The 23,515-nt window shown below is 35.6% G+C and overlaps 1 protein-coding gene across 2 annotated transcripts in view; it reads right to left on the reverse strand.

Moving 5' to 3' along the window:
• Positions 1 to 227: 227 nt before the first annotated feature.
• The window catches only part of LOC110458335 (ADAMTS-like protein 1), an 82,035-nt gene continuing 58,747 nt past the window's right edge, over positions 228 to 23,515 (reverse strand). The window contains exons 1-10 of one of the 2 annotated variants that reach the window (XM_021509995.1): positions 20,601 to 21,104; positions 18,051 to 18,218; positions 16,151 to 16,384; positions 14,821 to 14,994; positions 12,430 to 12,560; positions 11,882 to 12,086; positions 8,040 to 8,906; positions 5,063 to 5,245; positions 4,516 to 4,663; positions 228 to 4,136 (exon numbers count right to left, since the gene is read on the reverse strand). In XM_021509995.1, the coding sequence (XP_021365670.1) occupies positions 4,021 to 4,136; positions 4,516 to 4,663; positions 5,063 to 5,245; positions 8,040 to 8,906; positions 11,882 to 12,086; positions 12,430 to 12,560; positions 14,821 to 14,994; positions 16,151 to 16,384; positions 18,051 to 18,218; positions 20,601 to 20,636 (2,262 nt within the window). In that variant the 5' untranslated portion in view covers positions 20,637 to 21,104 and the 3' untranslated portion in view covers positions 228 to 4,020. Of the gene's footprint in view, positions 4,137 to 4,515; positions 4,664 to 5,062; positions 5,246 to 8,039; positions 8,907 to 11,881; positions 12,087 to 12,429; positions 12,561 to 14,820; positions 14,995 to 16,150; positions 16,385 to 18,050; positions 18,219 to 20,600; positions 21,105 to 23,515 lie in introns of those variants that run through there. The other variant, XM_021509994.1, reaches the window with a different exon arrangement.

A 23,515-nucleotide genomic window follows, 5' to 3' on the forward strand; every position in this document is an offset into this window, starting at 1 on the left:
TTTTTTTACCCGAGACCAATCAAACAGCTATCTTCCTGCCTTCAATTTTGCTATGACATATTCCAGGGGTTTAGAAAGCGAAAGTGAGCGTAACCCCTGGATATCGAGGATGTTGAACTTGTTGCCCTCTTGTGAAAAGCCGTATTATAATTAACTGGACACAAGTTGGTTTAGAGACAAGTTAAAACCTGGTTATAACAAACAGAAGAAAAACGGATGATGTTTAAATCGTTTAATCACATCAAGCATTGATAAACACATTTTCACCTGTTATTGATATAAAAGTATGTATTCGTACTCCACATGTTTCACAATCCACATTTTACAAACTAATCCCAAATCTTACACGTAATTCAAATAGTACAAATTTATACTAAATTTTACACGAAATCCACATATTACAAACCTATACAAATTCTTACACTACACACATATATAAAGTTTAAATGAATCCACATGGTACAAACTTGTTCAAAGTTAGAAATATGATACAATGTATAAACGTTTATAAAAAAAACTCGAACGTGAATATAAAACAGATCTTTTTGTTTTGTTCTAGTCTTTTTGTGAAATTTTCTTGAGAAGATATATGTATACCTTTTGTGTGATACTGAATCGGCACCAAAAGAAACAATGTACAACTTGATCACAAATTACACCACGTCAGTATTTCACTGGGGATATCTCTGTTTTGTTACAAAACAGCACTTTATACAGTATTTCCAGGGTAACGTCATCACTTTATGCAGTGTTTCTAGGGTAGCGTCATCACTTTATGCAGTGTTTCCAGGGTAACGTCATCACTTTATGCAGTGTTTCCAAGGTAGCGTCATCACTTTATACAGTATTTCCAGGGTATCGTCATCACGTTATGCAGTCTTTCCAGGGTAGCGTCATCACTTTATGCAGTGCTACCTGGGAAACGTCATCAATTTTGCCACACTTTTTATGTATGTACGACAGAAAAGTAAGAGAGGAAAATAATTTAACGCTTCTGGATAATGGAGAAGAGATCCAATGAAAAAGACTTCTGAAACCTAGAATTCGTTATTTGTTCAACTTAAAAAAAAAAATTCCCTCGGGTTAATATTTTTCTGCGTACACCACACAGAGGTGATTGATTCAATTTATCTTTTATGAATGGTAGTTTTAATGGTAAACTATGCGAAACACCTGGAAAATGAAAACGAATAATACATAAACGACAGTTCCTTTTGAATAACCCGGAAATGTCAACTTCGCGTATTTCAACTATATAACTGTAAAACACGAGGTAGTACAATGTATGTGTCAATGAGAGAACGGGATTACCCTCATCAACTTGGGATAGATGCAGCTCAGTGCCCATGGTATACGTCTAGGTGAGACTTGCTAACATTAATGAGGTTCTGTATTTGTTGAGGAATCTTTAGTGAACTACACTTATCATCATTTCTATGAAACGTGCTTCAGTCAGTTGTATTATCAACGTATGGAAAAGGAACAAATTTGAGATTTTTAACCCAAGAATCATTTTGTGTTTGACGTGTGTTCATGACTTCACGGCTTCCCTAAAAACATTTAACATTATACCCCTATTGAGTTTGTCGACTAGTGTGTTAAAAAAAATGTTGCGCATTTGATTTCCGATCACCTTCCTTAGTTAGGAGAGGGAACCAACACAATCTGGAACACTCTTTATAACGCACGAAAAATGCATTGGTCTGATTTTGATTGTACATGGCATTATAAAGGTAATATTTTCAGTAAAAAATCAATGAATACGAATGCAAATGTAACCAACCTAATAAATAAGGATAGATCCTACCTTCCACACTATAACGCTGACTTATCTTAATGTTGTCTCACTTACTGAATTGATAATAATTATTTAGCTATTCTCAATTTTCAATGTAATACATGTGCGTATTCTTGGTTACTTCTAAAGCGTGCCATCATTTCTTGTGCACATTAAAAAACGTGTCATCAATTTTTGTGTAACTCTAAAACGTGTCATCAATTGTTGAGTTCTATTAAAACGTGTCATCAATTCTTGAGCACATTTCTTTGAAACCTGTTATCAATTTATCAAGTTTGATTTACCGTTTTCACAAGTGCAGTTCAGTAGTGTGGAAATATGTTTTAGATCAATAAGGTTGTATGAATCCTTACAATAACACTATCAAATATAAATATTTGATATACAAAAAAAGGTATTTGAAGTATAAAATATTTTTGACTAGCATCAACTTTACACACATATAAACAGTTTAGTACATGAATTCTAAATAAAAAATACTCTCTAGCACTCATAAACATACTCTTGATTAACAGAACACAATTAGGGTAACATTTTCGTTAGGAATAGACTCTGTTGGGATTAAATAGCTGGAGGTATGATTTTATTCAGATTCTCAAGAGTATGCAGGTTGGGTATAGACAATAACACTTTAAAGGAAGTTACAGCTTATACCGCGCCGTATACACACTATATTTGAACACATCTCTATTATCCAGACTGTACACATCATATGATATTGCCGTTTTAACCAGCAGCATTTATTCTGTCACTTCAGTTGTTTTCAACTAACATGTTAAAATTTCGGATACAAAGACTGTAGAAAATACAAGGGCAAATACTAGGGCATTTCCTATATTAATGATAACACTTGTCCTACCACCTAGTTTCATATTCATTTATTTACAAATAAACCGGTTTAGAAATACTTCATTAGGAAATTAAAAATCTTTATTCGAATGATTGCAAACATGAGCTCTAAGAACATATCAGGTTGAAAACAAGTCAGTTTTGTCAAAGTGAAAAAGCGATGTTTCCAGAGAGGTACATCATGAAAATGAAACAATAATGCTGTGTTTCACCTAGCTTGAAAACAAACTCAAGAAAAAGGTTCTCTTGAAACTTTAAGCTTATTCAAGTTATTTTTAAAAGCGTCTAGCCCTCAGACAGGGTCCCCATTATAGGGAACCGTTTTCAGGAAGGTTTTTCTTTTATGGTGAATGCCCCAGAGAGGGTTCTACTCTTGTTTATAGGTTATTATGTTTTAGAGTGAACCCCCAAATCATTCATAAGTTATTATGTTTACATGTATTCGAAGCTTTCAGACATCCCAATTTTCGTAGGTTATTTTGTTTAAGTGAAGCTCTCAGTCATGGTTCTTCATTTATGTATAGTTTATTGTATTAACATTTAAGTCAAGCCCTCAGATATGGTTTTTCTTCTTATTTATAGGTTATTATGGTTAACAGTGAAGCTCCCAAATCATTCACAAGTTATTATGTTTACATGTAAGCGAAGCCCTCAGACATCCCTATATTCCTAGGTTATTACGTTTAAGTGAAGCCCTCAACCAGGGTTATCCGCTTATTCATAGTTTATTTTGTTTTAGTGAAGCCCTCAAACAGGGTTATCCGCTTATTCTTAGTTTAATTTGTTTTAGTGAAGCCCTCAAACAGGGTTATCCGCTTATTCATAGATTATTTTGTTTTAGTGAAGCCCTCAAACAGGGTTATCCGCTTATTCATAAATTATTTTGTTTTAGTGAAGCCCTCAAACAGGGTTATCCGCTTATGCATAGGTAATTGTGTTTACATTTAAGTGAAGCCCTCAGACAGAGTTCTCCTCTTATTAATAGGTTATCATATTTTAATATCAGTATTTAGTGTGTAGTCTGTGCAAATATAACCGAAGCTTATCTACATTTGTTCCAGCAAAACGTCATCCCTCAATCATCGACACTAAATCTTTTACAAGATTTAACAACAAATATATAAATCACATTCAGCTATCATAGACTATATAGTTTTTCATTGTCATACATTCTATTATTTAGTTTCGTTCGTACACCTAAAAATACTTGCAATCAAGCCAGAATGTTCGAATCCACTCATACATCGTTCAAGTCTCCCTTCCATACGTCACATCATTGTTTAAACAATTCAAAATTCAAAATGATTTTTTAATGGAATTCTAGTTTTATCATATCAATCGCAATAAATAGTTATACGACATACCGGTACGTGTTAAGAGTTGTTTATATTTCTACAAGTTTGACAACATTTCGTCATGAAGGACTGGTATGTACACATCTGTAGCATCCCGACTACACTACAGTACCGCGAGTTGTCACTGCATCCCACTGTAAACAAATAGAAACATACATTTATTTAATAGAATATCATCAATTATGAAATAAAGCTTTGTTGTGTTTCCGTGGCTTAGAAGGCAAAAATAGCTAAAATTAAAAAATGCAAACATTTGCGAAGCGTTTTTTAAGTTATCTCCCTTACATCACTTTCCTCATATCGTTTACATTTCTCTACAAGGAGGCAAGAGTTACTGAACTTTAATTTAGTCTGTACCTGATTCCTTAAGAATTAAAAAAAAAATACCACGCATAAATCCACATGACTCTAAATCTTAACGATTTAAGTGTACCATTTTTGATTAAAGTCGCGGTAAAATGTTTTTTGCAAAATATGTAATGATAATAATTAAGAATTAATAGAGATAAATACCTTTACGACACTTCTTTGGTTTACATTTCTTCCACACAATAGGTTTAGGTATTGTGTGACAGTTGGTCTGGGCAGATTTACCGGTAACCTTCCAAACACAGGAGAGCATGCGCACTTTTCTTCCGTTCGGACCACAACGAGGATTGCACTGAAACAGTTATACAACGAAAGCTTTAACTATATACAATAAATACAAGTAATTATATGTTAGCTAGGATTGTATATCAATAATTACTGAAAACTGTATTAACATTTGATCAGTCAACTTTTATCTCTGTCCGGATGTTTACTAGCTAATGTTTCGTTCGTCAGGTTTTAGAGACAAACAGTCTCCTTTTAACTACACGTGTAGCCTATATAACAACTGTAACTAGTAATCACCATAATTCATCAGGAATTCATGAATCTGCGCCTCCTCCATCCTAACATAATTCCAGAATTTAATCTGGATCGAGGCACCTGTTGCATTAGTCATAATCGCTGACCGTCACCTGTGTACTTCGTGTGTATATTTTACCTTTGTGATTTGAAAACCTGTCTTACTGACCTTTGTCCAGCCCGACGTCCTCCAGACAGATACACATGAGGGGTTCTCACACTCCTGCTTGACCACTGGCTTCTGTAGGCGTGAACACCGGCGACGTGGTATCACCGTGTTGTTGTCACTCTGACAGTGGAGTTCTCGAGACTGTGTGGCTCGACCTGTCCTCTTGCAATGCTTTTCAGAACACTGAAAGTATAGAAGAATTTGGATATCGTAAATATTTGGTACAATTCTTTTAAGTGCGTTTAAAACGTTTGGACCCTAACTCATATGGCTACTACCAGTAAATTAAGGTGCAGTGTAGTTGAGTTCCGCAGAAGAAGCCTCCAGCAAAATACTTTTCCAAATTCGTCAGATTCATTTTCATACATATGAAGATGTGATCATAGAAGTTCATTGACTAAATCGACCTTCTACAGGTACCCCTAAACTTGAAATAACCGAGCCTACATATTTATCTTCACCGGCCGCTTACTTCGATCTTTTTTATTAACAACATCAATAACAGGGACGACCTACTATTCATCTGCACAATTAAAGTGACCATATCGATTATCCGATCATGAACTTTCCTCTTAACTTCAGTGTTTAATATCGTAGTTGATTCAATATAGAATGGGTTTATCCCAAATACCACGATTTCCCTGGTAATGTTAATGCCGAATGCTGGCAGACAAACTTACAGCACAGAGATTTGAGAGATATAGGTCGATGAAAACTTCGGGCAAATCTTTTGGTCGCCGACATGATCTTATTGTGAAATATTAGTATTATTTTCTTGTTCATAACGTCGTTTTTGATAATGCTCAATAGCGGTTCTATAGTTTCGTTATCACAGGCCTAGTGCGTTGAAAGTATGTGGGTTCGAACTAGTCTTTTACGGTGGGTGTCGTCGTCGATGCAGACGACGCTTACCCTTCCGGAACACCTGGTCTTTTCAATCTGCACGTTGTGTTAATCTCTGTGTTAGTCTTTCCTTTGTTCATATTTTGTCCTAGTTTCATCGGTTTGTTTTATCTGTCTTCTCTTGATTTCTTATTAAGGTTGTTTTGCTATACTTTAAAGTACATCGTAAAGTAGACATAAAGTATTTCGAGAAGCACTAAATTGAAAACAATTATCATAAAACATACAATACTTGTTTAATGTTTATGATACGCAGTACAAGTCAGTTTGAAACTCATCAGACATCAACGCGAAATCGTTTCTTTATACCCTGTTCCCTTGTTCGGTGGCAACTTTTCATTACACACATTTTCATTTTCCGACAGCCAGCGAATAACATCAAAAGATTCGTATTATGATAAATAATAATATGAATGAGATTTTGTGAAGGATGTAACAATCCATCGTAGACAAATAATGGCTGAAAAAAATATGTGCTGTAGGACAAAAAAAAAAATGAAAAAAAAAAATTAATAATGGCTGAAAAATAAATATTTTTTTCAACTGAAAAGAAGATATTTTACAAATGCTAAGTTCATTGAGAACTCATACTATTAATTTTTATAATTGATTCAGAAATTAATGCTAATGATCATGAAAAGGGGTTGATTGCATCATAACCTAGGTGAATACAGGGTTACTTAACATATTCCAATCTTTTCAACCAAAGTTTTTTTTCTAACTTTAAGAAGCGGCATGATCCGTTTAGTGGTTGGTGAATGGCCAAATGGGTGGTACATCAGAGATTTTGGTTTTTCTTTGATGTTAGAATCGACAAGACGAACAGCTGCCTATTATATTATTCGAAGTCTATTTATCATCATCAAATATATCATTCTGTTACAAACAGACAGAAGAAGATTTTATCTCAAAATCTGAGAGAAGACAAGAATCAAGTGAAAGACTTCAGAAACGGATATGGTGGACATGACCGTTGTTATTTCTCTGTGTAGAGTATTTAGACATCTCTGTCATTTCGTTCCAGTGTATTTAACAATGCGTCTTATGTGACTTTACGACTTTAGAAGACACTAGACGAACCTTGTAATTATGCAATGAAAACGAAAAACAGGTGGTACAGTTATGACATCATTTGATTCCATTCTTCTATATATGCCGCTGATTTGATAAAGTCATAAATTTCGGACTGAAACATTCGTCTAGCTAGTTACGCTCTCGGAGAGACGTTCTCTTAATATCAAATGTTTACTCCAATTTAAGTACTTCACGCCAAATATGTGTTATCCATGGTAGTACATATGATAAACATTAAAAACTACAATGTAACATCAAAACTCAAGTCGTAAATTATATACAGTTAGTGGTTTATTTGACAGGGTAAATGGGCTGGATTTAACGTTAACAAATCGGCGTTGTTACAGCTAGACACTTCAGTGATATATATATACGCTCGGGGTTTTCTACAATTGCCTGTAAACAGATTACCAGCTAAGAACATCGGACGTTTTAATTACCAACCCTTCGCACTGTATGTGGTGTTTATGATCAAAACAGAAAACATCTTTTCTCCGCTAAGGCTAACCCGAGGTTTGAAACGATACCACTGTTCATTGTACAAAATGTACACAAAGCATGCACTGACACATGAACTTCCGGAGGAGTCGACTGTATCAGATCAAACCGCTCGTACATATCCGATGTAACAACAGGTAACAACGAAATGAAAATATCCAGTTTTATCGAAAAACGTTTTTTACGTACAAGACAAACCGTTTATAGCACACAAGAACGCAGGATTAAATACAGAGTTAAATTGTCGGTTCAATATACTTCAAAAATCACAGCATCGTCTCTGCTACTATCTTAGAAACACAAATCTTGATCATTTAAGGGTGTACGTTCCACAAATACAGATTGTATACACAAGCTATATATAGGTAGAACAAATTTCTAGACTGAAATATAAGTCATCCAATGTGCACTTTATAAGAAGATGCTCTCTATTGTCATGAAAACAAACAGAACAGTAAGAACGGGCAAAGTGTCAATAAAGTAACAAAATAAATACCATTACCTCTCTCCATTCCCCGACGACCCATTTTGGACACTGCTCTTGGATGACACACGGCCGGACACTCGGAGGTCTTTGGATTCCGTTACAAGCCTCCTTATTGACAACCTTGATATACACGCTAGTGGCCTTGACACATGTGACCTTACGGGTCTGCAAGCCTTTCCCACAACTGCGGGAACAAGTGTTCCAATCTGCTGTCGTGAAGACAAAGTCGCCACCAAGACTATCCAACATTGCGTCCATCATAGCACGCCGTACTGCGTGCGGTCCTCGAGGCCCCGGGACCTTGTCGCTCTGGGGCTGGTCAAGGGATGCTGACACTGATGCAGTGTCTTTTATTACAGATTTCATTAATTTCCTCCCTTGATTCATAGCTTTCTTTTTAGAAGAAAAACGTAAACGTATTGTTGCACTCTGCAACCCTGCTATACATGTGAATTCACCCGTATCCAAGGTAGGATCTGTCCGCTTTATCTTTAAAGCTCCGTTCCTAGATACAAACACTCGTTCTGTTCTAGACATTGGAATCAGTCTATTATTTCTTGTCCAGAATAAAAGTTTCTTATTAAAATTCTGCACAGGGCATATCATTTTTACAGGTTGTCCTACCAATAAAGTGGCAGTCTCTCCCACACGGAGCTGGATACGCTTCGTCCGCCTTATCTGTAAGACGGTGTCATTGTGTAGAGTTATGGCGGGAACTCTGGAGACACTCTGGTAGCATTCCGGTCTAGAACATGACCGGACACCTGATGGTTTAGGGCCACGGCATTCCATAGAGGACACATTGACCTTTGACCCTTGCATCGGAATCTTGACACAGAACACAGGTCGACTTTCCCTGCCTATTCCACAGGAAACGGAACACTGAAGAACAAAATAGATCACCATCAAACGAAAGTCATGATCACGAATTACGGTAAGTATTTAATTTTCCTGGTGATCACATAAAGCAAATACAAATGTTTACCCAGTCCATATACAGAAACGAGACGGACAAGGGGAGTAAACATTGGGTGACAACGAATTAAGCGAATTAGCACAGATGATTTCCAGATCATCTCTCTTATACAATGCACACATATTCATTTATATGTTATAAAATAAAATAAAACACATTTGAAGTGTCACTCTTATTACTATCATACAAAACTATATTATTTACATGCGATAGTTACATGTAAATGTCCGTTTTTTCTGTAATTGTATTATGAGTATCATTTGGTACCTCGATCCCCATACCTACTTGGGACACTTATATTTCAATGTATGCTGTTCGCCAAGGTAACAAGCTATTACCTTCATTGTTATTATACAATTACATCCTAGCTACGATGTCGTGTATATGCCCATCTAATATGTAAAGTGTATGATATTACATCCTCGTCAATAGGACCAGGGGAACATGTATACACTTTTCTAAACATTCTAAAAAAAAATCATAATCTGTACCTCTTTAATGTAAAATCCTCTGAACCACTCCAAATCTCCAAATAAAGGAAGTTATGAAGATAACACTTCTGTTTAATTGTCAGAACAGGAAAATTGGAAACAACGGCGGCTTGTTTTTTAATGAAGAAAACTAAGCATCGCGTGATAAATGTTTGCACATGCAGAAGAACGATCTATTTTAAGTACTTTGGTTACCTAGATCACACTGCCTTACGCTTTATATTTTAAGTACAAAAAATACTACGATATCGTGAAGTAAAATATATATAATCAACATATGTTTGTATACAAAAGTGAAATCAATGATTTGGGTGACGAATATGTTTTAAAAATGATAAACTCTGCCTTCGCTGATTTCCCCCCAATATATTACCACCCTCATTATATATTAAACTATATAATTATGTTGAATATTTCTTAAACAAATCAGTTATGATGTTTAAAAACAAAGTAATNGGGGGGGTTCAGTTGTATTAATCACATAAATATACATTCTTCACTTTTGAGTTCATGTAACGTTCCTTTATAATAACATAACATAAGCCAGGTAACACCTACAACGGTATCATATTTTTGCATGACACACAGGAAGCAGTGTTGTGATAATGTTCGCGTGATTTTGCTATCTGCCATCAAAATGGTAGTTTAAGAGTTCCAATTCATTATTGAAGCACAAAAGCTACCAAATCAAATTTGAGTTCATGAATATAATAATGACGATGTACATTCGTTTATAATGTTCAAGATTGCAAATATATGAGTTGATGGCATGGCGAACCATTGCTACAGTATATGTACAGAATGCGTAAAAATAGCGTAGCTCATAACCATTATAGCTTTACAATGTTGATAAAGAAAGACCTTATCTGCATCTACAAACCTAGCATTTTTTGAGAAGCATAATGTTTACCACAACAAGTATCACGTCTTTATTTAATGACCTATCAGTTTTGTCTCTTACACTGTAGGATTTCTACAGTACGCATGTCGCCAACAAAGAAAATGAAACAGAAATAGGTTGCCTATTCGTCTCAGCTTTTGTCTGGAAAGCATGCTGGACATACTATATATATACAGGCAGATTGCATTACCTTGCACTGTAAACTTTCAATATAGTACATGTACATTGTCAGATGAAAACCCCCTCAGAAAACGAAATAAACGTTGATCTGGTTACCAATCACGATTTTGTGAGGCCTATACATGTATATAATTACATTTAAAAGCTTGGTTTCAAATAAAAGTTGTTGCAAAACCAATCTGTGGTTATATTGGAGCAGACTGTGCTCGTACGCTGGACATTGTATGTCTGTACGTTATATAGATTAATGAAATCTCGTCCGAAGTCAAGAGTAATAGATCGTTAAGCTAATCAAATTACAGGAATTTTTAATCTGTACTCTTCAAACTCTTCATTGCTACCACTTAAACATCGCAACATACACTAATACTTCTGTAGAAGAGACCGAATGGAACAAGAAAGAGACAAGAATATATGTCTTAACGTGATTATCATCCCATGAAATTGATGATAGGTTTAGATTTCATAAAAACAATATCGGCAGCATTTCCGACGTATAAGGATCAGTTTATACCGGAAAGTGGAAATACTAAGATTCCAGGTAACATATTAAAACTGGGAGACAGGTAATAGTTTCTAACAGCGACACAGTGTATGTATCACATAATACCGACGTTCTCGGTCCGTGTAACAGTTGCTGAACCAGCGACATAGCCGGGTCCACTTTACGTTACAGCTATTACGTGTATCAAAGCTATTTGGCGCCAATGAAACAGACACACAAACAATTTCATTGTCAGTGTCAAGCGCTTTTATGACAGGCCTTTGATACCCAAAACGTACAATTTAGTCACTTAAACTCTTAAACTTAGGGGGTTTTATACACTTTTCTGAAAAAAGAAAATGTTGATATACGATATAAAATACATGGTTATCTAGACTGTTGGCACCGACGACTCAAATTTAGATAAACATTCTCGTTATTTCACAGATGCGATTACAAAATAGCGGTTGACTTTTGAAATATGAGGCCGAGTTATTATCTCGTGAAAGTGTAACGCCGGATTAAGTTGACGTGACAATGTTTTGAAAGGTAACAATTTGAATTTTAAGTAGAATTGTTTTGTACATTGCTGTGTTGCGTGAACTAGGTAGGATGATTGCCAATCAAAATACTTTAAATATTTCAAGCAGTTGGTGATCGTCAGAGCCAACGTTAAAGATATTAAAAATAAAGGTACAAAACTCATTTATAAACTCATAAATACGCTGTTCCTAAAATTTCCTCTAGAGCGAAAAAGATTGCCCGTCGTTTCATAACTCTAGTGTAAAAACACTGAAAATTATTTAAGGGGTTTCTAATAAATACCTCTGACCATCTCCCTGTCTGCCAATATGCCGGACAGAATTGCATATTACAAGGAGTTTCCGAAATTGGCATTGGATCAGGGCATCGGTATGACGGTGAAGGTGTCGTTCGTCCTCTTCCGGTATCCAGCATGCATTTAACTTTTCGGTCCTTCTTGCCTCCTCCACATGGCACGGAACAGGCTGACCAAGAGCTAACTTGCCACCTATTGGGATGGATATAGGACTGGTGATAGAGGCAAAATATAATTCTATGCGTTCAGATATGATAATTACTGTCAGTAAATCATTCCATAAGTAATACGCTTGAAAAGCTCTGAAATCATAATAAAACTATAAAAATAAAAATAAAAATCATGTTTATGATTAAAACTATCCGCAAAACCGAAATATACTGTATATGACAATGTTCAATTTTATTAGTATGCATGCCCATGATACTTCCAATATCACAAAGATCTAAATGGTAAGCATAAATATAAAATTGTGATTTCTATTTTAGAAAGTTTACAATTCAATGTTCACCATAAATGATATATATTATCGTACCCCGGTTCACATGGCCTCGCCCTGCATTCTCTCGTGATCTCGTGAGGACGCGGGTTAGTACACGAGAAGTCATAGGTAATGACGTCATATCGCATGTCCTTACAATCGAACGAAGCAATCTGGTACCCTGTCTAAAGAAATAAAAACATTTTGTTACATATTATAACAATAACCTGCAAAGACAGAGAATAACGATGCCTAGTACATGTATGCTAAGTGAATTATAAAACCCCAACAGCATGTAAGACGCCTGTCCGAATACATTTGTCTTGAAAATTATTTCAGTCTGTTTACTCCTTCCCAAGACCGAAAAGTTCAGTCTCAATAATGCTCATATAACGTTTTGGCGCTAATGAACTGGTGTATACATGTATTTTGTTATAAGTCTTGTATCCAGTTACAGTCTTTAACGTTTTAAAGTGAATTCCTTCTAATCTGTACGACATATCTTTAAGCAAATGTCAATTTATCAGATGCATTTGAATGGTTTTAGGAGACTGAAATTTCAGTCTACGCCGTCCCGAGAAATGTTATCATTTGATCTTATAAGTTGACCGAAATAACTGAAATAGCTTTTGATAATGTATGAAATTCGACAAACCTTGACGTTTAAGTGTTAAATAATGTAAGCATCAATCGTGTTAAGTACAATTCTGGGTTGATTAAGAAACTATTATTAATTATGATACTTGTAAAAGCTGTAATGGACACCATATTATGAAGTGAGACCTTACATAAATGAATTTTAAATTCAATAAACCCAAATATGTTGAATATATTTCTATCATTATACGACAAAGCTATGTTATTTACCTAACAAATTCATCTGAATAATGCTGTCAAATTCATGTAGAAAAAATACTAAAATTTAAAAAAAACATGCGTGGGTTAAATTAATGGGAAATATAAGATATCGAAAAGACTGCTCTAAGTGGAAATATATATTAGAAAGAAATTTTTATTTCATTCGCTTGAGTGCATTGGTACAAAAAAGACAATGGTTCAATTTTGTAACGAATAGCTAACCGTGTGAAGTGCTTAACAACGTGAAATATTTTAAAGTGTCAAAAGCTAGCTGGGTATATTTCAGATGTCTATTGCACTTTGATAATATCTGAGAAAACAACAAATAAAATGAAATTGAATCGTGAAGTTGACAGCACCATCGACGATTAATTACCAAATTACATTTTGACATGTCAAATTTAAACGAGAATGGGTATTATGTAGTCCAGGTACAAATGTACACAACACTTATCTTCAATTATCACAACAGGTGCACGCTGAGAGCTGATCCGGTTTTAAAATGATAACGAGCTTACAAAATGCAATTCAGAAGAAAAAGAACACGCTATTATGTGACACGTTTCATTTTTTTAATTCGATATAAAACCATCACCTAGAAAATAACTGAAATACTCTTTTTGAAAACGTTATAAAATAACTCCGACTTTGATTTAATATGGTACATGTAATGTTAATTAAACCAGGAGAGTACAATTTAAACCTACTACAGGCCACAAGTTAATGTTTACAAACATATTAAATTGTCCCGTGACAAACTGATCAAATTGTCCTGTGGTACATTATTAAATTTCCAACAATCGTTTCATTTTTGTATACCATTAACATCTGTGTCAGGTATTTGCTTCAGATGTCAGGTCATTTACGACACTGATAGAGATCTTTTTACTGAGTGCTCACATCTACGTATGCGTTTACAGAGTAGTCAACACATTTAATGTTATTTCACAAACCTGTCGATTCTGAAACATTTTGTAAATATTGATGAACGTTTAATGTAACATTATAGTCCTAACTGCTCTTGCCTTGCTGCCTTCGAAACATTGTCACAAGTATGAAACTCCCAGACGTACATGCCTTGATCGCCTTTCTTACCAACATTTCGTTACATGTCCCTTACCACTGTACTACCTGTAGTTTAATCAATTGCTAGTAATCTATAAGGCCACTAGTTTGTTAGAAAGATGAGAAGGATTTATATAAGTACACATCACACGTTTCCTCATCATGTTTGCTAACGTGATTTGTAGTATTCATGCCATGTATTTCATGACTCGAATAAATGCAGTTTAATCCAAATGTAACATTAACGTGATTTGCATATCCCTGGTAAAACAACGGTTATTTGATTCATAATGTTTTTGTAAATATAATTATTGCCTGTGCTAATGTTGGTCAATCTAGAGAACACAGTTCACGATTTGATGTAAATATTATGACGCCCTTTCATTAGTTTACAATGCTAAGAGTGGTATCAATAGAAGCCACGTTAAGCAAGGAAATTAAATACCTGCCGATTTTAACTTTGATTTTTACTCATCCATACTCTCATTGTTCATTATGCGTGCACTGTTGTCAAAGACTTACACCACACGTAGCCGAGCAAGGTTCCCACCGAACATCCCATTGGTACGGAGTATCTGGCGGCTTTCCTGACAGTCTATTTCCGGCATGTTGATGACAACTAGAATTATCGCCCTTACATACACCGCAATCGTCAACTTCCGCTCTAGACCCAATAAAGCCATCACAACCGATGTTCTACAACAAGAGATTGCAAACAGAGCTGAATGATGTAAAGAAAATATTTAATGGTTCACCATTTGCTGGGTATGCAATATGAACCAGTGTACAGGTACAATGACTGGTCTTCTGGCAAATACATATCTACGTTGCTCTACTTCATTATTAGAAAACAAAAAAGTTTTGAATAAGGACTTGAAAATTCAAGCGATACAGTTGAAGATCTTGAATTTATTGTGATGGCAACTCATTGAATTTTAGTAGCAAGAATAGATATCTCAGAATCACTTTTAGCTCAGATCCAATAAGGTCATATCACGTTAGTAAAATTTATTACTCAGAAAAAGCGTGACAAGAATTTATATAAGCTGTATATTTCTGGTTCTTAAATATGTTTACACTGTACGAGGCTTGAGATTTGTATTTTTCATAGATCCAGGAACAGTGAGGTGTGTTCGACGCGAAAAAGCTACTTTACCCTCATTTGGTTGGTATGAAATTCGGCAATATTCAGAAGCAGGACTCGAAATACATTCTGGCAGAGGAGCATGAAGGAAGCTCCAATTACTTTACGGAAGTAAAGGCATCTTTCTCCAGATAATCTATCAAATTTATGAGCCCTTTGCAGCAGGAGAAACCAATCGACCAATCCGGTTACAGACAGCGCTGAAGTTCTTTCAAAAATAATCTTTTTTCGTGCCTATTTAGTTTAAGATAACAATTGTTTGTGCATACCATTATGAAAATGCTTATTACTTCTTTTTGAGCGCCAGTTATTCTTTCATACAGTCACTACTATTCAGGGAATGATATTCATCACGCACTAAAGCGAGTTCTTTGATTTGTCTGTGATCTTGTTTAGAATTATGGGACTATAACCGTGAACATTATGCAGTTTAACGCTTTATAAACCATGCACTTTTTAGGGAATCACCAAAGATTTTTCTTCTATATCAGCTACTTTTTTCTTCCCTCTATGACCTAAATATTTTTTCATTTGACATCTTCAAAAAGTGTTAATCTTTTCCTGATAAGAAGCAAACGAAAAAGACAGGTACCTCTAATTCATTTTCTCTTTCTTATCTATCTTGGGTTGTTTGTGTCGTTATCATTCTGAGATAAAACCTAGATCAAGGTACAATTTCTGTATATACATCATGCACTATAAACGTACCTCACATTTCCCTTGTATGCAGTAATGATTCGTACTTCGCCCACATCTCGTTCCATCCGAGATGTGCACCTCCAGTACATTCGGAATGTTTCGGTGTTCATCCTCACACATCACAAAGCAGTGGTACTGTTGTCGAGAGAGTGGTACCCAGCGATAGTATCTCCCATTGATTGGTACACCATTCTTCATCTCACACACTTGGTCCTCCAATGATTGAAAGGTAAACGAACACGCCTACAATAAATAAATAAATGAATGAATGAATGAATCTATCAATGAATGAATGAATGAATTAATGAATGAATCAATCAATTAATGAATGAATAAATTAATTAATGAATGAATGAATGAATCAATTAATGAATGAACGAATCAATTAATGAATGAATGAATCAATTAATGAATGAATGAATCAATTAAAGAATGAATGAACAGATACGTAATTTTTGTAGTATTTTAAAATACCTAAAGTTACTAGGATATCAACGGCTGTCTTGTATTTATGGTAAAAACTATAAAAAAAATAAAGTCTAATGGTAATAATAATAAAAACCAACAGCTAAATGTGCTTTTCTGATGAGAAACTTTATCATATTGGGGTAAGGGAATAGTAATTACCTGCCAGATTCCTGTCGTTCTAAAGATTTTTGTTTGAAAAAAAAGTGTTTATGAAACATGATAATATGAATTCAACGTCTGCATGATACGATAGTAAGTAGGTCGGCCAACTCTTGCTTTGTTCCAGAATCATGAATAACCTGCTGTAATATTAGCGTAAAAGTACCAGCTTCATCTTAAATCAATATTTCAGTTCGTGTCAAATAGACACGTCAATTTGAATTTTGATTACGTTTAGAGTGTGTAATTATGATTTACATTCGGGTTAATGCGGCGGGGAGATTCCAGAACTTCTCACTAAGGCCACAATTAACGATTTCATTATGAAACTCTTTAGATTTCCAGTCCTCTTTGATTACTTTAACGTGACAACTATTAGTGCAAGCTGCACATTAAGAATACAATTAAAACGGCATTCAATATAATTAGTTTAACATAGCAGGATGCAACGAATTTGATAAAAATGCCATCGTGAGGGGAACCAGTACACATTCGTGGCAACACCGAAGGGTTGAAAAGCCCGCAAAACCCCCACAGAAATCAAAATTTTACATTATTGATTCAATATTGTAGTGTTGCTAAAAGTTCAAACTCATGGGGTTGGTTACTCTGCGTTTCGCACTTGCATAAATCATTAGAAGGCAGTGCCATTCATACAATGATTGCTTGTTTGTTGACTTATCTAGGTGTTCATGTCATCACAACACAGTAGTTATATAACAACGGTTTACACTTGTTTTGCAACAACGTTGTGGCTTCTTTGTATTGCCAATTCACTGGAATGTTCCATCTTCATGGTCTTCAAACGATATAAAACGATCTCTGTCTGAATATTTACATTCTACAAAAGTTGTTGGTCATTAAGTTGTTTGTTATTTACTGATGTATACTACTACTGCAGGTTCGGAGAAATAATAGGCACGCTGTGCAATTCATGTAGGGTTCCCTGCACAATCGGGGATTTCCTTCTTTGTCTTTTGCTAAAAGGACATTAAAGAAATCAAAATTGATTTGCTACCCACATTGTATCACTTGGAATATGTATCTTTCCTTTTTCTCTCTTCCCTACTTTACAGTATCTCCTTATGCTGTCGTCATCAAATGACTTGAGCTGCTGCGGGTACGTTTAACCAAAAGGAAACGAACAAACAAACGTTCTGCAACATTAAATGTTGCAGAACGTTTTAATATCAGCTCTTTCAGTACAATGAGTTCTTTGCATTCCAGGTACATGTCTATTTCCTGGATCATTGTGTGATCGATGGGCGTCCATATAACATACCTGTGCATTACACAACTTGTACTTCACATCTGGACCCCTGCATCGAAACCTGTCGCCCAAACAACGCCGTCTCTGATTGGTTAATCCACCGTCACATGATCGTGAACACTCACTCCATTGACTCCACGTCGACCAGCTTCCATCAATGGCGTTGATTTCTTGAGCAATCTGCAAAATACAGCGAAATAACATAAGTGTTTCCAAATAAGCGCAAATTGCTCAGAAAAAAAAAAAAGAAAAAAAAATTAAGTTTTAAATATCAGACCTTTATATGGCCAATCCAAACGTTTACTTCAGACAGTTTTACTATAGTATCATGTAACGGGCTATTGCTGCAGGTAGCAACATATTTACCGTTTATCAGAAGGAAACATGAAACAATAGGATTTAAGCGACAACTTATTACGATTAATTTGCAGAGCATACAAATGTAGATAAAAATGAAAGGGGTATGATACGTAAACGCGGGCTTATAAACGAATCTTCAACTGTTTGTGGTAATGCAAGCCGGAAGCATGCCTCTATACATTTAATCGGCAGAGAGCTAAATTGTTCATTTTGTGGTTTATGTACTCCCAAACAAGTTGTTTAACGGCAATTTGACTCCAAATACGTCAATTACACGCATCGCCATAACGACTCACTGGGGAGCAGCACAACACGCGACAAGACCTGGAGTGGGGTCAGTTACTCTGTTTGTGTTCTAATAGGACAGGCCAAGTAGGTGAAATTCCCTGGGAGGGTTTAGCGACACGACCCTCCTGATAGTCAACGTCTCAAAGAAGGTTAGCACCACCAATTTAGAAAAGGATGGGTCGTTCACCGAATCACATCTCCGAAAAATTAGGGTATCATACTTGTTGTTTACAGAAGATATGTAATGGACATGTATATCGAGAGCAGAGCACATGGATTTAAAAAATGACCACATCACATTATCCAGACCTAATGAGGGATGGTACTTTGGTGTGTGTACTAAATTAACAAATACAGGTCCGGAATTAAACGTGTACTTATAAAAAAAGTGATACTGTTCTCGTCATATCGTGGAGCTCCCTCTGTCCGAAGTACGCCCCTTAAAATTTCTCTGATCTTACTGTACTCTAAATATCACGGATTGATCCTTACCAGAAATATGTCTAAACCTGATTTGTTACAAAACATTTACTCATCAAACAAATTACTTGAATAATCATGTTTAACTCAGAAGTGTTCTTATGACCATAATATTTGACAAACAATGATTTGACGATTGGGAGTTTATCTCGATAAAGTTGATGCAGTCCATTCTATATTGTAAATTAAAGTCCTCGAAGAGCACGTTTCAAGAGCAACTTCAGATCATCGCATTTCCAGAATAGATGGAGAGAGTAAGGTAGGAGATGGTAGGGAATTATAATTATGAGCTTAAGTGGTTGAAAATTATCTTTTCAATGAATCATATTTTATATTCTTAAGGAAAGCTTGGCGGTCATTGTTCTTATAACACGTGTCACACTACACTACGTAAACGTGGGTCCTCGTGTGCCATACAAATAGTGCTATAAATCGCCACACACACACACACATATTATACTTTACTGTAATATGACCTCCATTTAATACCAGTCCCCTGATTGCTGGCTTATATATTGCATGGGACAGTGCCAAATGTGTTTATCACAAATATTGGTTTCGAACCAGGTTATCGAATGACCCCGAATGGATTAGTTTTACTGAATGTGTATTGTCAAGATCAGAAATATTTGTACTGTTTATATTAAATGAGAATTTCGTTTTAGTTCAAGGTAAGTTTGATTGATTTCAGGAGTTTTCTGAGGTCTTGTCATCCTTGAAATTCCATGGGTTACGCTCTATTAACGTTTTCTGAGTATTTGGTCTTACATTTGTGTATAGTATTAACTAGCAGAACGTCATTACTGTACTTTACCCCCCCCCCCCTCTCCCCCTTACCCAAACAATTAAACAGATTATTCATTTACACTTCATAATACTTAATTGGCCTGTTCATGGTTTTATTCACTTGAAAGTGTTAATTTGGAATTGCGAAATAAATAACATCAAGTAACGACATCGAGAAAGCGAATGCATTATAAGACAGGCACGAATTCCTTGCGTAAGTTGAATTTGGATTAATAGTGTTTGACATTGGTATGGAGAAGTTTGAGTTAAAGGGACCAACTACATCCTCACCTCTACACAAGCTACACAAACAGACGCCATGCTAACTATACACCGACTTATCTTTCCGTCACGTCATCAAAACCCCCACCATTTTCTATGGCGTCTTGCTAATTTGTTATCCATTAATGCCAAATAACGCCGTTATCTTCATTCAAGAAAGGTCGTTAAGTTCATTTGATTAATGTTTACATTCGCTAGGTTAGAGATAAAATGCTCGCGATATTTTTGCAACCTCAGTAACTTTTAAATTATCTTTGGCTAGTATTTATTTATGACATATAGACGTTTGGCTTCAAAAGTATTGTATCGGACAAATCAAAAAGGGTAAATATCACATTTGACAATTTATCTACGAAAGCAACTTACCATAAAAACCAGCACAAGGGCTGATGATAAATCCATCGTTATGACATTATATTAAATCCAATTCAATTTAATAGCAACTTAGGGATCGTCATCATTATTTAAATCCGAGTGATGAACGACCTATTTTGGTATGTATGCCACGGAATAACACACTTCTACAAAAATGTCACTGAAATGAATTCAATATCACACACATTTTACAATAAAGATATTTTCCAGAGCTTGTCAAGCTATCAGCACCATGCGGAGGATAGCGGAGTATCGTTAAAATAGCTACTCCCTGCCGATAGCTAGTGAACGACAGATTTGCACGATCTAAGCTTGCTTCTTTTTCTCCACGAACAAAACAGAATTCGTAAACATCGCTGACAACAGGAAGCAGTGAACTTGTAGGCTGTGATGAAATGTAAATCTCCAATCACTCAACCGACAATGTTACTGCAAGTTACACCGCTGAAATTGATCCGCATTTCGGTAATCATGTCACCATACAAGCGGGCTTTCTTCCCCGCCCAGTGGTGACGGGTTGACGTGTGTGGGGGTATTTTAGAGGACTGGCTAGTCTTTGTTACAAATAGGTGTCGCAGTGAGTTGACCTTGACCCCTACAACTTGTCCCTCCGGCAGATAAAAAGCTTCCCCGAGACCGGTACACAAAGCTATGTAACGATGTAATCAAAATAGGGGATGTCTTTCTCGCCCCTTTTACAATACATTCCAATACCAAGATTGGAAACATTGTTAGGCTACATACATATCTTATAATTTGTTTTCTTCATTCGATTTTGCATAATCTAAAACATCTAAGCTTCGTTTTTGAAAGGTTATTACTTGTTAAGGCCTAATTCTAACTTTGATCTATTGATTTGAAGCATATACAAGATCATCGGAGCGATTCTGCTTTTTTACATAAAAATGAAAAACTGACAATACATATTTAGTTATTTCACTGAGACGTGATCAGTTACAAAAACGTATCGTGTCATTAGTTTGGCCATTAAATTCCCAGCTACGTTGACAATACATCCCCCCCCCCCCCCCCCCAATATCTTGAAGATGTAGACAACAATTCATTAAGTAATACCCTTGGGGTTCGTAGGCGCGAGAAGAAGTTAACCCCACAAAGGGTCGTGTAAGGCATGTGCTCTCCGCCTTTCCCCAAGCGATCTACAAATGGGAAAAACACCATTACGTTATAAGAAAATTAACGTTTTTCTGAACTCGTAATTGAATTCAGTAGGAAAATGTGACAGTTATTGTTTCGACATTACTGCTTGTTGTCATAGAAACGCATTTCTCATCTTAATATCTTGTATGCATTGTATGCGTCACGGAATATACGCGTTCTTCAATCTCCAAGCAGGCGATGCCTTGCCCTATCACATCAATCAAGCTTTAAAGAGTGTTTACATATTTATTTATGGTCATTATTGGAGTTTGGCTCTCGCAACGTATCCGGATATTTGTTCCATTCCGTGTTCGTTCCCAGGTGTTAGTGTATCCCTACGTGTCAGCCACAGTGTACCGATTGTGCTTTTAGAAAATTGAGAATCACTTTATCACAGAAAAGTTCGTGCTTGCACGTTAATATCAATATCACCTTTTTAATTACAATGCTTATAACGCGCCATATATTAAATAAGGCAAATCGATACTGGCGAATCGGTGTCGGATTATGTCGTCAACGATGTGCCATAGAAAATAACGTGACCTGTCACGACCAGGGTGACCCTGTACATTATAGCATGGGGTATCAGGGATGTCGCAAAAATAATCTGCCATCTAAATTCAGTTAGCACACATTATTGTAGACGGATTTAGACAGCAGACTTCTTGATTGTCTGATCATGATTGATATGATACATACATATGCAACCTTGGGATTTTAAACAATGGTCTGCGAAATAATTATTTCTCTTCGGTGCTTTCATTAATAGATATCTAATAAGTAAACCTTTCCTTAGTACATGTATTTTCAATCACTCCATTCCTGTGAACCAATTAATTGTTCAAAGAAATAATTCACGAGATATATTTTATATGTTTCTTGCTGTTGATTATTTTAACATGAAAAGCATACCTGTACAAACCAGCATACATCCTTAACATATTATAAAAAACTGGAAATCCTCGTGGGTGGAAATGTTGGCATTGTGACTCTTTAGACTGATCGTTGTGTAAAAAAATTGTAATATGGAAAGATAATTTATATGAAAATGGTTAACATGACATTTAAAAACATATGTCCTATTTGAAACCGTTTTACAAGGCGTATCAAGGTCTTTTGGTTATCCGACAAAATGTAAATACATAAATATTGTATAGTGCTGGATAGACCACAAAGAAATTTCAAGTGTACTCACTAACTGATTTCACTTTATGTTTCGTTTCACAAGACAAATACAGGGAAATATGTATCAATACAATAACCCTTAAAATATCCTTATAGCTGTCTTCAGCATTTTATGCTGTCAGAAAAGACATAGACCAGCCAAACAGTTATACAAGTTTTAAAAATCCATTTACTTCATGAATTGTAATCTTGAACCTAAATTTAAAATGCCAAAAACACACAATCTTTAACAAAATCCATTAAGAAAAACTCGAAAAACTTTCATTTTATCACAAATACACTTTTTTGGGGGTTTAAAAGCTAAAACCGCGCCGTTTTATATCAGAATTCGATTTGTAATTTAATGGAGATGTTCTTTAAATTCCAACAGGTTCATCATAATGCAATCTTTACTTTAAATCTTAATGTACATCTGTAATATAAACTACAGCCCTATCTCCTCATCCCACTTACCTCCTCCTCCTGATAAAGATCCCTTCCGTCTTTTAATCGTACATTCACTTCTCCTTCTATCATCCCAGTCAAATTTACTTCCATCCTTTCGTCTCTCCATCCCCCCCCCC

The sequence above is a fragment of the Mizuhopecten yessoensis genome, unplaced genomic scaffold, assembly GCF_002113885.1.
Source record: "Mizuhopecten yessoensis strain PY_sf001 unplaced genomic scaffold, ASM211388v2 scaffold9541, whole genome shotgun sequence".
NCBI lineage: Eukaryota > Metazoa > Mollusca > Bivalvia > Pectinida > Pectinidae > Mizuhopecten > Mizuhopecten yessoensis.